The sequence below is a fragment of the Macrobrachium rosenbergii genome, chromosome 13 (assembly GCF_040412425.1).
Source record: "Macrobrachium rosenbergii isolate ZJJX-2024 chromosome 13, ASM4041242v1, whole genome shotgun sequence".
NCBI classification, from domain to species: Eukaryota; Metazoa; Arthropoda; class Malacostraca; order Decapoda; family Palaemonidae; genus Macrobrachium; species Macrobrachium rosenbergii.
In genome coordinates, this window is record NC_089753.1 from 28,583,913 (window position 1) to 28,598,904 (window position 14,992).

The window sequence follows — 14,992 nt, forward strand, 5'->3', positions numbered from 1 at the left end:
ATTTTGTATTGTATATTGAGGAAAGAAATTATTCTGCAGTAAAGTATTGTTACCTTTAAGTTAAAAAAGTCCATGCACATTTTAACAATGTACATAATATGACGTAAGGCCATTAGATAAAAGTCATTTACTTTTTTATACTTAGGGTTATTGCTAATATTCTCTGGAAATCCCTTATTTTTCATGTGCCTTCTTTAGGATTTGGTATCAGTTAAATTTAGTTGATTGCTGAAATTGAGTAAAAAAAAATATTCTTAGTCTTTTCAAATAAACTTGGGCCACCATTATGAACATTTTGAAGTTTATTCATGCATGAGCTTGTAGCGTGCTGGAATGGTGCTGCTGTCTCTCCAACCTTCCCGATCCCCTACCTACCCTACACCCACCTGGGGTGGACAAACATGTTTGCAGTAGGAGGATGGATGTCTCCCCCCCCGTTTCCCTACCTACCCCACCCCCACCCAGGGTGGACAAACTGGTTTGCAAGGGGTGGGTGGCTATCGTGTCTCCCCTACTGTCACCCAGGAGAGGACAAACAAGATCCACTCAGATTTTATTATTATAGATAATTTAATGTGATGTCCTTTTTTAGTTATCTCAGTTGCTTTTAACTTAGCAATATAGTAACTTACATGTCTTTATTTTATTCTAGGTTATGGCATCAGTTAACCTTGGCCCTTGTGGCATTGGTAAAAGATCCTGCCTTACAGCAGGGAACAGAGCTCATCCAACTCTACAACAACCTCATCAGTGAATTGGAGAACAAGTAAGTTTGTGTTGAAGGTATTTATTTGATGTTCATTTATTACTCTTTTGTGTCTTACAATTTGTGGTTATATATTTAGTTTTTTAGCTTTATTTGTTTGTGTGATATACATTACTGTCAGGCATTTGAGTCTTCCAGGTACTGTTTATCAATTATAACTCCCCTTCAGTGATGTGCCCAAAGTAGAGCGAATTCTAACACAATTCTCCATGTATTTTAATAATTTACTTATATTTTGTTTATTAATTTGTTGAATTATCTGTTTTTATAATAACTGATCTCAATATATTTTCTGTTACTTCTTTCGAATGAACACCATATTCTGTGGAAGACTGAATTTCAAGTCAATGGCCCCTGTAGGCTTGCACCATATGAATAGGGTCTATCTTCTGAATAATAATAATAATGATAATAATAGTAATTAAAGAACATTTGTAGCTTAATGTTTGTGGACTGTACAATGTATTTGTCGCCATACTCTTGAGGCACTGTTTAGCCTTAATCATGTTATTTTGTCTTAGTACTTTTTCCAGGTGTGCAGTTAGGTTTTTTAACATTCTTTCTGCTCATTCTACAGAATCAATCCACTGTCGCTTGCACAAATGGCTGGAGAGGTAGTGACGCAGTACGCAGACCCAAACGAAGCCATTACATTCATCGAGAAGATTGCCCCAAGAGTTGTTGATCACCAGGAAGCAAAAGTTCTGTGCAATGTGCTAATAGCCAATGTAAGGCAATATGTCATTTTGCTGAGCATACTTTGTGTTAGCAAATATTTACAAGATATTTTCACCAAATCTTATTTTTCTTTCTGGGTTTAAGCACTTATGTTTAGTTCAAGAAAGCATTGTTACTCTGAAAATGATAGCCTGGAGTGTGTCATTCGATACAGTATTAGTTTTTGCTGGCCATTGAGATTACTTTCTGGAAGACCAATTTTATGTCATTATACATGAAGAACCATAAGTTCTCAGTGGAAGTTTCATGGAGTAATTTTCATATTTTTACATTTTTAATATTTTTTTACTATTATTTCATCAGACTTTTGAACATAATGGTAAATGGATGTAAGCTGAGTGTTTTCATAAGTCAAGGGCAGTGTATTTGGCTGGTTCCACTCTTTGAGAACTGATAGGTAACAGATGTTATGTACTCTACATTTCAAAAACTAAGACTGTAGTTCTTTAAAACATAGTACATTAATATCGTGCATTTTCAGATCACCTTAACCCGCTTGGAAGATCAGGCACGTACCAAGAAGATTCTGGATGATACTGAAAAAATGTTGGATGAAGTTGATGGCGTCACAGCAGTACATGGAAAGTGAGTTTGGGAAAGAAGTCTTGTTTCTTTTTAATTCAAATCGCAGTGAGATGTATTTTTTTCTGTAATTTATTTAGTGTAAAGTTGAAAGCTTCAGGAAGGCCACATCAATGTAACCTTATTTTGGGTAAATTTTCTTGAAATCATGCTCTTGGATTAAGGGGTTTTATGATCAATTTAGGCACGTTTTTTGCAGCGAATTTTTGCCCTGGCTACATGAGTTATTTACCCTCACTGAAACGTCCACATGATGATATGAACTCCTTCTGCACATATGTACAGGGCTTCCTGACAAATTTCCTTCAACCTTTAGTGTCATTCTCCTAATTTTGGAATTCTCAGACATGCATTAGTACTGTAGCAGTATCTAACTTTGGATTGGAATATAAAATTTAGGCCAAGGCCAAACACTGGGACTTTTGGGGCCATTCAATGCTGAAAGGTTGAGAGTAAAGAAGGTTTCAAGGTGTAGCAGGAGAAAAACCAGGCAGTTGCACCATGAAACAATTGTTAGGAGAGGGTGAAAAGTAAGATGGAATAAAGAGAATGGGAACGGAGGCACAGTCAAAGGATTGAAAGGGGTTGCAGCTAGGGGCTGAAGGGACGCTGCAAAAAACCTCAAGTAATGCCTACAGTGCAGTGCGTTAGGAACACTTGTTACCCTACCCCCCCTATGGGTGTTATCTAACTTTGTCTTGGTATCATTACAGATTCTACTTACTTGCATCTGAATTGTATTGTCGAAGTGGGGCACATGCTGATTACTACAGAGCTGCTTTGCGCTATCTTGGTTGCACTGACAGTGAAGGCTTGGACAATGAAACCAGGTGCAAGCAGGCGTTTTATCTTGGCCTGGCTGCTCTTCTGGGCGAAGGGATTTACAACTTTGGAGAGCTTGTAAGTATGTCCATAAAAAGCTGATAATTCGATTCACTTATACTGAGTTTGAAGTTACTTTTATTTTTCTTTCAGTTCAAGATTTGACATAAAATTGCTTATGACGATGACTTGGCAGACAGATTCCTTAGACAGTGCAATGAAATTGCAGTTCCCTGTCAGAGAAGTTTGTATAGGGGTTGTTAAATATAAAATGTAGAGTGCAGTGCAATATAAATTACCAAGGTTATTTTGCAGCTTCCTTTAGGCATCTTTCTGCATAAGTGTCAAATTTCATTTTTTTTTTTTTGGTAACTGTCCCCCCCTTGTTTAAAATAAATCCTTTTGGTCAGCCTATGAGCATTCAGTAGTGTCACTCAGTGTTTAGCTTAGCTATTATACAATTGTAATGTAAATGTAGTGTCTTTCTAAGTGGTCAAGAATGATATCTAGTTATATTTCCATTATTATACAGCTTGCACATCCAATACTAGAAACACTCAAGGGAAGCTCATCAGAATGGTTACTGGAGTTGCTTCTGGTTTTCAACCAAGGAAATATTCGTAAGTTTGAATCCATGAGACCGCAGTGGAGCACCCAGCTCGACCTAGTCACCAAAGAAAATCAGCTTCGGGAGAAAATTCGTCTTTTGTGTTTGATGGAGGTAAGAGGAATGGCACTTCTTTGAAAGTAATTGAGTTTTGAATGTATTTTTTAAGTGTGTTTTTGAAAATGGAATAAGGTTTTTCTACTGAATTGTGTGGAACAAATGGCTATAAAATCAAGTTGAACTCAATCGTTGAATATTTCAGATGACATTCCAACGCAAAGCTTGGGACCGTCAGTTAACATTCGCTGAAATTGCCAAGGAAACTGGGCTGCCAGAAAACCAGGTAGAAGTCATGGTCATGCGTGCTCTGTCACTGGGCCTTGTTCGCGGCACTATTGATCAGGTCGACAACAAAGTCAACATTACCTGGGTACAACCCAGAGTCTTGGACAAAAAACAGGTTTGTTATTTTGTATGTTATAAGTTAAGCTCAGTGAGACCGGACAAACATTTGTTTTGTTAGAATTTAGTAAATTTTCAAGAGCAAATGGTTTTTAAGCATATACTCAGATACTTTGGATGTATGTTTGAACGTTATGAAATGTGCATGGTAAATCTGTGGGAATAAACAGGACTTTTTAACCTTTCTCTGTGTCAAAGTAAATCCTCTCTTTTAACATGATTAAGCAGTACAACACTTGTGTCTTAAAAGCAAGAAATCATTTGTTTGATCCCAGTCAAGGATGCAAGTAATTTAAGCACATTTTGTAACCCTTACAGGCCATCAAATTTATTTTCTTTTTGTTGCACACAGAAAGGATTGATCCTTACCCATTTCCCAAATCAGTTCCAGTAATAAGGTCTTATTACACATTGTAACTAAATGTGCCACACACTTTCTGATTACACTGCTGTATTTTATATAGAACTTTTATCCCATACGGAGGTAATTCTGTCAGTGCACCTCATACGGTGCGTTGCAGGTATTACACAAGATTCTTTGCTGCATCCACTCGGACCTTAGCTACAACTTAGCTACAACTTCTTTCATTCCTTTTACTGTACCTCTGTTCATACTCTCTTCCATCTTACTTCCCACCCTCACCTAACAATTCTTTCATAGTGAAACTCCGAGTTTTCTTAGTGAAACTCCGAGGTTTTCCTCCCTTTCAAATCCTTTTACTGTTTCTATTGCAGTGCTGAATGACCTCGTAGGTCCCAGTGCTTGGCATTTGACCAAAATTTTATGTTCCATTCCTATAGAACTTTGACTCCCAGCTCCAGCTGTTGAGAGTATGAAACTAAAATAAGAATCCTCTCATTATCTTCAGTGTTGTAGTTACTGTTGTGATTATCCAGGAAGTGAAATGGTTCAGTATTCATTCTTTTTTTTATGTCATAGAGGAATGGAATGTTGCGGACTTTCACAAGCAGTCGAGGAAGAGTTTTGAATAAATTCAGCAAGACATATGCATGAAATATCAGTCACCACATTAGTTAAAATGTGTTTCTTTCAGTTGAGGAAGAGTTTTGAATAAACTCAGCAAGATGTATGCATGAAATATGTCACCGTATTAACTGTAAAATGTATTTTGTTCATGAGACTTACCTGCAGATATTAACTGCTAAAATGTATTTCTTTATCATTAAAATATCATTTCTTTCAGTTGGCGTTGATGATGGAGAGGCTGACAGAATGGTGCAAGGATGTCAATAGTATGCAGAACTTGCTGCAAGAGCAGGCAAGCAGTATCCTTACTTTATAATTAGATTTTTATCGCATACTTGGCTTGGGGTAAAAAAGTCGTGAGTAGTTGTGGATGTGAAAGGAAAACAGTACAATTAAAAAGAAAATATATTAATCTTTTCTGGTTTTTTGTTATATGAATATTTATATATCTCTACTTCAGTTATGCTTTTTGTACTTTCAATGAAAATACTGCATTTCATGCTCTGTAGGGTTGCATAACCCTTCTTACTTTGGCGAGGGCTCTGTACTGTATCTTCACCAGCAAGAAATAATTTCATCTTGACTGTAAAGTATGAGTGTATTTAATGTTAAGCTTATATTAACATTTTGTAAAGAAATGAATAAAGAAGGAAAAATTCTTTTGAGTCATTGTCTAATTTGTTCTAGTGTTTGGTGCAAAAAAAAATAATTACCATGGTTACATGAAGATTTGTTTCAAGAAACAGTCACTTGCCTCAGGTTTTTTTTTTTACTGTTCTGCAACACTGCCAGATGCATTTAAGGTACACAACAGGGAGTTGACTATTCTGGCAAAGACTGTTGGAAGATGCTAAGAAACTTACATCAGGAGGCTGAAGGAGTTCTGGAAGACCTTGAACCACAAGAAATAAGTAAACAATGCCTTGAAGGCCTGGTGTAGAGTAACCGCATATGATTGAGCATGGGTGTAGAAAATTCCTACCCAACATCTCCCTTTGCTGCATGAGTTGTGTTAACTGATGGCTTCAGAGAGGCTGTGGAGGCTGCCTGTCGTATACATGAGCTGGGATTATTAGGAATTGCTCAAGAAGATATTGTACAGTTTGTTGATATAAATGTTGCATTGATAGTTGAATATTAGTAATAACAAATGGATATCATTGATGGAATACAGGAAGAGATTCTGGTAAACAAACAGAGACAAGATGCATGAGAACTTGGACCAACACAATGGCAGTATACACAGGTTCTTTATGTAGCTTTGTCGCTTGATTTGCCTAAGGTAAGACTTTGACAGCCAGTTCACTGACACTGATTGACTCGCTGCAGTGTTTTGGGATGTGTTGGTATAAAAAGTAAATGCAAACAGCAGAGAGGATAAGGCATTTCTTCTCGGAAAAAGATACAGTTTTGTGTAGAAAGATATATTTATCAAGTACCAGGTGACTACAGAATAAATACAGTCCATTATATTTTAAAAAATCTGGGGCTAACATTGAGGCTAAGTTCAAGAAAAAGTATATAAAATTTGGTAATGTTCCAAACCATTTTTCTACCTATGATGAAAGAAATATCAAATTTCCTTTTTCAATTTTAAAAACAGAATTGTCATTTAAGAGAAAATGTTTTTAACTTTGTTGTTAGATCAAGTTGACCCAGTGCCAACACAGACTTGCTCCTAGAGCAGCTGCTAATGTTCTAAGAAATACTTCATACTATGAAAAACAATGTGAAATTTTCTATGGGTTTCTATCACTTCAGTCATCCAAGTAACAAAGGTTCCTTCATTTCTTGACTTTGGGTTTCCGAGGCATCTTGACAGGTCTGAGGTAAGGATTATCCAGTTCAGCATCCTGTGATTCGTTGAGCTTGTCCTTTTCCTGAAACATCAAGATGACAGTATTCAATGAAAACAAACTGTATGTTCAATAATGTTGATGCAATGAAGTTATAAGTTCTTTCAAGAGCTCAAACTTTCAAAGGGATGCCAAAAGTTTCTTCAGAAAGTTAAAAATAACTTGTGGTGTGTTGTAAGTCAAAGGCACAAATTACGCTAACTTGTGAGTTCATCCTGGAATGGTTTGGTCTTTGTAAGGCTGGTGGTTTTGTGGTCATAATGACTACTTCAAAGGTAATAGCAGGGATGTAATAAAAAAAAAAAAGAGAAAAAGACTAATCTCCAAGGCTACGATAGTTTGGACGTGAAGAGAAGGTACGAGGAACAGTTGGCCAGTAAAGCGACGTATAACATTACGTCACTAGTTCTAGCAACAATGGATACTTCATGATACAAGTCAGGAAACATGTCAAAGCCACTAATTATAGGAAAGTCTCAACCCTTTGTAGCTAGAATATACATAGGCCCACTCAGTGGTTCCTATAATAATCAAGGAAAATCCAGCTGAAATGCATTACAAATCCTTTTCACAAATCCAATGTAAACCTACCTTTTGTAACTCCTCTTCGTCATTCATTGCTTTTCTCCTCTTTCTTCTTGTGTTTTCCTCTTCCTCCTCAAAGACCTGATCTCTTGGCATCAATGCATCCAAGTAAGGCTTGGGATTTGGTTCGACTTTCACAACTGTTAAGAAAAACATGGGAATTTAAAAATATTTTAATAGTAATTTTTCCAGTTATTGGCCAAGCAGTGCAATGATCTTAAACATGCCAAGAACACAAAAATGTAGCAAAACTGGGGCAAGATTTGTATGCAATCGTAAAATTCAATTAGTCGTATTATTGATCCACATTTAGAAACCCTGTTTTACCACATCCAAGACTGTGCATCAGGAAAAGTTCCAGACGCATCCAACAATCAGTGGTTCAGGTATGGTGGCCTATGCAAATGAGTTCCCAAAGACCCCTTCCCAGTGAATAATTGTATTGCTAAATATAGCTCCCTGTGATTTGCAGGCTTGTCACAGATGATTTCCAATATATTTCATTCTCCTTTCCACTTACATAATTTTTCCTTTGTGCCCTGTGATCAGCTCAATAAGAAAACAGTTAAGATTTTCAATTTGGGTCTGTGGACAGCATCAGCAGGTTCACTTCATAGTAAAGGTAACTGGATTTCATATAGCTTTGGTAGGCTAGACTAACTCAAGCTGAGGCCTCGTATATTTACAAAACACGTACAAAACTGCAGCTGCTTTTACAATGCAATGCATATTTGTGATGTATATCTTTATTTTAATCCCAGGTGTTTGTTTTACCTGGATGTGTCCAGTCATGATGATCTCTCCACCATCCCTTATTTTGCACTTTGAAACAGTTTAGAATTTTGTCTTTAATCAGTGCTTAGCTAGCAATCTCTTTCTTATAAATCTTGCATGATCAATTATGGTAACTATTACATTACGGCATAGACAATCTGTTCTCATGATGTGCAAGTTCATAAAATGCAAAATTAATAATATCTGAGATAGGCTGAGTGACAGAATGTGTCTTGGTATAAAAAAAAAAAAACGACATTGATAAAAACCTGAATGTGTGAGCCTCCCCTAAAATGTAACCCAGTGGTTTCAAAATACAGTCGTATAGAGATAAAACTCTACTGCAATATTAATGAATATTATGGACCAATGTTATGCAAGTCTATTATAGTTTAACCAGACCACTGAGCTAATTTATTTAGCTCTCACAGGGCAAGAAACACTTGCATCACTATGGCATTCCCACTGTGTATGTAAAGTTGATTGAAATTATCCATGAACAAAGTTAATGTTGGTGGGGTGTTGTCAAGTGAATTTGCATTAAAACCTGGAGTACTACAAGGGGTTGTTATTTCACATTTTGCTGTTGTCTTAAAAACTGTCAAAGTGGCTATTTCAGGTACCTATGCCGGTTGATAGTACAATATCATGGTGTGATATTAGGAATAATGATAATTTTGAAGACAAACCTAGCAATATTAATGTAACATTTAAGTTTAAAATTGTCAGTTTCGATATTGTCTCATTACGTACGAAAGTTCCAGTGGATGATTCATTAAATTTCTTATCGGAGGAATTGCCTAACTATGACTTTTCATTTCTCATAAATTTTATTATGAAAAAATTGGGCTGAGATGGAAGAAAGATTTTTTTAAATGGGTATGAAGTGTCATTCATTCTACCGACTACAAAGTTGGCTAATAATTAGTAACGTCTTTGTATGAAAAAAAATTTTGTCTGAAAAAAGACAACATTACTTCCTCTCCAATATATGACTGACTAAAGCAAGCAAAATTACCAGTTCATAACATGAAAACAAAGAAATAATGCATAAACTGAAGCTGAAATACTGTGACAGCAATTCAGGGCTTACAAAAGACCATTCAAACAAAGGCACCAAATACGTCACTGCAAGAAAGCACCTACGTAAAAACTCCTTATCATCGGTGATAAATAAATTCTGGGTTTCTCGTGTCTTCGCTGCAAACTTTGTTAGAGCTCTCTCAATATCCCTCTTTTGGGCTGCTGCCTTCTCTCTGATGGCTTCGTATTCAGTGACAGGCTGTTTGTATGTATGTGAAAAACTGAAAAATAAAATGAGTAATTAGTGCCATGACAATTTTTCTGGTAAGAACAATAAATTAATATTATCCTAACACTGCATACCATACTTATTAAAATGTACAGCAATTTTAAAATTTTCTAGGCAAAATGGCCATTCAACTTTGAGCTATCATTATTTTATTTTCATAGTTCTTCAAATTAAGTGAGAGTATGTTTTTCTCCTTTCAATAAGTCTACCCAAGTCTAAATGTTTCTTTCTGTACTGCAATAATTGGGATAAAACTCATCCGTCAACATGACTACCACCCTGTTGATAACATCCCTGTAGAGTTGTGCTGTCAATGCCGTTGATCTTACACTTCTACTCATGAGTTTTGTGTTTATAAAGAGAACTTGTAAAAGGAGTCTGGTGCCTGGAAAAATACACTAGGTAGGCCTAAAATATGCTTTTGATGCGCACCCAACTGTCCAGTATTGCAAGATTATAATCATGACATTTAATCATTACATTTAATAGAAAATTTCACTGTAATAAAAAATGTTTATCTAAAAAGAAATGATACAAGAATTCCGTCAACTACTATGAAAAATAAGTGGATGGAAAGTGAATCAATGAATGTAAAAATTCTTCTAAATACTATGAAAAATAAGTGGATGGAAAGTGAAACAATGAGAAAGACTTAAAAATCTGACCATAACAGATAAGAGTTCAGCATTCTCCAAAGTTAACTGACAGAGGAATGGGTGCTTGTTCCCCTGATCTCAAGAAGTCAAAATATACAGCACATGGAAAACAATGTTCAGGATTTTGTAGAAACAGAGAAAATACAGTTAGTCACTTACCAGTATGTGTGTGTATCTGGAAAAGTGGGGAGATGGTCAGGAATATGTGCAGAATGAGGTTTTTTATCTCCGACTTGCAAAACATTATGCTGCTTTAAATCTACTTGCTGTGTTGGAGCTGATATGACAACCCTGTTTTGGCGATTTTTGTAGGCCTAATGGGGCATTCAGATAAGTTTTAGTCACTGACTGAACCTTTACAAAGCCAATTACAAAATCAGATTTTAAATAATCACATTTTTCATAAAATGTTGATTTTTTTGATCAAACCCAGACCCTCCACTGATGAACATATAGAGATCGTCTGGTAGCTGGTAGCACCATGCATGCCAAACTACTTATCTAGGGCTGCAGCGAAACAAGAATCTCACTTCTTATCTAGCCTAGATTATGGCTGAGACATATGAGTGGGCTTGAGAGCTTAAAAACCCATTATTCACATCACCCGAAATAACAGAAACCAAGTCACGATAATGACCTCTGTGAAAATGGTCTGTTAGAGGAAGACTGCTGCAAAGAAGGGTGTGTAAGCAAATCCAGGTGATATGGAACCATTTAAAAAGCTAAGGCCTTGGAAATGGCGAGGCATGCATCCATTACGATGTGAAAGTTGCATTTTGCTGCTAGCACTTCTAATAAGGTAACAGTATTCTAAACAAGAATGGATGGGGAAGAAAGTGACCACATATCTCTCTGGCTCGGAAGCCACTGTGATCTCATGCTGTGTCTCAATGGGTCCCTTATACGGGTAAGGATTCTAGGCCTTCCTACGCAAAATAGATCCACTCCTCCAACATGACTTGCACTAACAGAAAGTGTTATCAAATGAACATTTCTTCCTTCTACTCAAATGGAAAAGAAAATGTGGATCAACCTTCAGGAGGAATATCTACCGTATGTACAACATATGGATCAAGAACACCATACAATGAAATAGGGAAGAGGGATGAAAAACAAAATGAAAATTATGAGTGGCAATAATTCAACAATCAAGGCCCAGTAACTGCAGATATACCCAAAACTGCATAATATTTTTATAATTATTTGAGAATTGCAATTTTTTCATGTAAATTAAGTTTTTCCTAGATATACAAACCTGATTTTATAAATTTATAAACAGATACAAATTCAGATGTGCAGTTAGTTAAACGTTTAGCAACTCGACATGAAAAGAATACATACCTGAAGCCCTTCAATGGAAAATCCCATTTCTGTCAATGCAAGCAAAACGTCTGCTACAACTGGCTCTGTCCGATATGCTAGTTCACAGAAGGTTTTGCTACTGCGGCCAGCCTCACACAGGACTGAAAAGTAAGTTATTGTGTCAGAAATATAGCACAAAGAAATTTGTAGTACTGTATCAACTATTCATTATGTGAATAGTCTAATTAACAGAGCTTTATGATGGCCAAACATGACAAAGTCATTCCCACAGGCAATGAGAATTTGGAAACTGTAAACCTTGGAGATGAATTTAAAAACATAAAATGGGGCATAAAGATGGTAAATATCACAACCACAAACAAAATCAATTAAAAGGCAGTAAATATACCGGCTGCCAACTGGCAGGAACCAACCCACATTAGCCATTTTCTCTAGTTTGCCCCAAAATGAGACAATGGTATGAAGTCAAATAATATTGTAGTCACTTGTTACTCATTAGCGAGCGGTCGTCATTGGAAGGCTGGTCACCCCAGGCCTGTAAGTGCACTTGGTTAAGCTAACCAAGCCCTGTCAGCCTAATATGACCTGGGGTACTTAGGTAATGCTAGTTTGGATGATCTCACGCGTCTCATAAAAAATTACCCCCGGAGGGTAGTACAGTATGCAGAGTAGGGGATTACGAATTACTTTAAGGGGTCCAGGGGAAGGGTTGAAGCCCTCCTGGCCAGGTTAGGGCACAGCACCAAAGCTTAGTTTACAGGAGACTGGGAAAATACGCAGACTAGGGGGGGGTCCCCTCCCCCTCCTCCGGCCTGGTTAGGACATGGCATCCAAGGTTAGGGTGGGGTAGTAAGCAGAGAAGGGGGTCACTAATTGGTGGGTCCAGGGAGTGCAAAGAACCCCCTGGCCAGGTTAGGACATGCCATCCAGGTTAGGTTATGATGGGGTAGTATGAAGAGTAGGGGGTCACAAATTACTTGAGGGGGATCCAAGCACCCCCAGCATGTTAGGTTAGGGGGTCGTGAATTACTTGGGAGGCCTTCAGGGAGGGAGGGGTGACACCCCCATCCCCCCTCCATAGCCAGGTTAGGACACAGCGTCCAAAATTAGGTTAGGTCAAGCTTCGTCTGGTCATGTCACATTCCCTCTGAAATACCCTGGACACCCCTACTCTGCATTAATTCCTTTCCCCCCCTTGCCCCCCGGGGGAACATACAGCTCGTCAGCATCTCGACAAGCGTCCCAACAGCAGCCTTGTCCCTTTCCCCTTCATCCCTCATGCTCCCCAGGAGAATATACTCACAGCTTGTCAGCATCTCAAATAGCGTCCCAACGGCGCCTCTGCCCCCTTCCCTTCCCCTCCCCAACGCTCCCCTGGGGGAATATACTCACAGCTCATCAGCTTCTTGACGAGCGTCCCAACGGCGCCTCTGCCCCCTTCCCTTTCCCTCACCAACGCCTCCCTCTGGGAATATACTCACAGCTCGTCAGCATCTCGACGAGAGTCCCAATGGCGGCCTTGGCCCCGTTCCCTTCCCCCCATCCCCAACGGCCCCCTGGGGGAATATACTCACAGCTCTTCAGCATCTCGACTTGGGTCCCAACGGCGCCTTCGTCCCCTTCCCTTCCCCCAACAATGACCCCCCGGAGGGAATATACTCACAGCTTGTCAGCATCTTGACGAGCGTCCCAACGGCGCCTCTGCCCCCTTCCCTTCCCCTCCCCAACGTCCCCCTGGGGAAATATACTCACAGCTCGTCAGCATCTCAACGAGCGTCCCAAAGGTGGTCTTGTCTCCCTTCCCTTACCCCCCGCCCCACAACGCCCCCCTGGGGGAATATACTCGCAGCTCTTCAGCATCTCGACTTGGGTCCCAACGGCGCCTTCCTCCCCTTCCCTTCCCCCCAACAACGCCCCTCCCGGGGGAAATATACTCACAGCTCATCAGCATCTCGACGAGCGTCCCAACGGCGGCCTTGTCCCCGGACTGGAACCCAGACTCCTGAAGGACGGCGCAGACGACGGACGTCAGGATCTTCCTCCTCGGGTTGGAACTGGTTCCGGTTTCCGTGACTCCGGGGGCAATCATCGCCATTTTCTCTGATTCTAGACTTCCACGGTCATATATTGAGTGAACAGACGAAAAAGGACGACTTTTTAAAGTCCCACAGGCGTTGGATACTTGTTGTGGCTTGTCAGTAGTTGTAGTAGTAATAAGTGAGTGTTACCTTTGTAACGGCTCCCTGTTCTTTCGAATTTGGCGATGCTATCATTATTATTATTATTATATTAAGAAGATGAAGATCCTATTACTTATTTCAGTTTAAATTTCTTATAGTTCCTTATACTATTGAAAACCATTTTCTGCCATCTTTATTCTCTAATCAGAGCTGTAAACAGAAAAAATATAAGTTTTTATTTGTATTATAATTAAATTTTTCCTGTTCGATATATTTATTTATTGATTTGTTAATTCATTCATTTCTTTTATGAAAACTGATCTCTTCTCTCTTATTCATCAGAAGATTGAATTTCAAGTCAATGACCCTTTATTCATCCATATGAATAGGGTTCATGTTCAATGAATAATAATAATAATAATAATAATAATAATAATAATAATAATAATAATAATAATAATAATAATAATAATAATAATAATAATAATAATAATAATAATAATAATAATAATAATAATAATAATAATAATAATAATAATAATAATAATGTCTAGCTTAATTCTGTTTCCCCTTGCACTGTGGACTCAACATTTAATCACTTCTTTTAATCATTTTCCCTATGGTTGTTACACCGTTCTTATAGTTTTAAATCTTCCACTTTCATGTGTTCCTGTGCACGGGGCTGTCCGAGGGGGTGCCACACCCCTCGGGTGGCTTTGGGGTCCGCATCCGACGTCCTCCTCCAGGAATGCGGGTTTGAGACGATCTATAGATATCCAGTCTTCCCGCCCGTGGATGGCTACTCGGAATGCCTTCTTGTTCCTTTCCAGCACAAGGAAAGGTCCTCTGTAGGGTCTAGTTAAACCCCATTATAAACATGTCTTTATACAATTGAGAAAAGAAATTTTTCGTTCCATTACATTAAACAGAAAAGATTTGCCTTAATTATAGACATAAACAATCTCCATACCATTATTTTGCACATATACCAGAAAAAATTATTTTTCCGTAAAGCCATCATAGTTGGTGGCCTGTGTTTACAATAATTCTGGCGTCGTGATATCGTTGTCATGTGTTCAAAGTTAATGATGAAAAATATTCAAAATTCGAAGACACTTTCCCTGTAGAGGTGGTATCGCATGATTTTATATTATTATTTGATTAGATTATGAGGTGGTAATTAGCGTTTTTGAATGAGCGCCACTGGACAGTCGAGAAACATCTATGTATGTTTTGGGGAATTTGAAATGTTTAAATTATGAATATTATAATATAAAAAACAAGAAATTAAAAATTTAAATTTAAAATAAGTAATTGGCTTGATGAAAGACTATAGCTTAG

General features: G+C 38.1%; 2 protein-coding genes across 2 annotated transcripts in view; one reads left to right on the plus strand and one right to left on the minus strand.

Annotated features, from left to right (window-relative positions):
- Rpn9 (regulatory particle non-ATPase 9) overlaps nt 1–5,630 on the plus strand; it is an 8,497-nt gene extending 2,867 nt beyond the window's left edge. The window contains exons 2-8 of the mRNA XM_067114931.1: nt 653–766; nt 1,344–1,494; nt 1,986–2,089; nt 2,800–2,986; nt 3,441–3,629; nt 3,778–3,975; nt 5,183–5,630. Coding sequence (XP_066971032.1) covers nt 653–766; nt 1,344–1,494; nt 1,986–2,089; nt 2,800–2,986; nt 3,441–3,629; nt 3,778–3,975; nt 5,183–5,281 — 1,042 coding nt within the window. The 3' untranslated portion in view covers nt 5,282–5,630. The remainder of the gene's footprint in view (nt 1–652; nt 767–1,343; nt 1,495–1,985; nt 2,090–2,799; nt 2,987–3,440; nt 3,630–3,777; nt 3,976–5,182) is intronic.
- Nucleotides 5,631–6,333: 703 nt separating this feature from the next.
- On the minus strand, nt 6,334–13,689 carry Taf8 (TBP-associated factor 8). Its single transcript, XM_067114932.1, has 6 exons — nt 13,410–13,689; nt 11,490–11,611; nt 10,308–10,462; nt 9,327–9,484; nt 7,413–7,546; nt 6,334–6,845 (listed from the first exon to the last, which is right to left on the minus strand). Exons 1-6 carry the CDS (start codon nt 13,564–13,566, stop codon nt 6,750–6,752), a joined length of 822 nt encoding a protein of 273 aa, XP_066971033.1. The 5' UTR covers nt 13,567–13,689; the 3' UTR covers nt 6,334–6,749.
- Between the last annotated feature and the right edge of the window lie 1,303 nt (nt 13,690–14,992).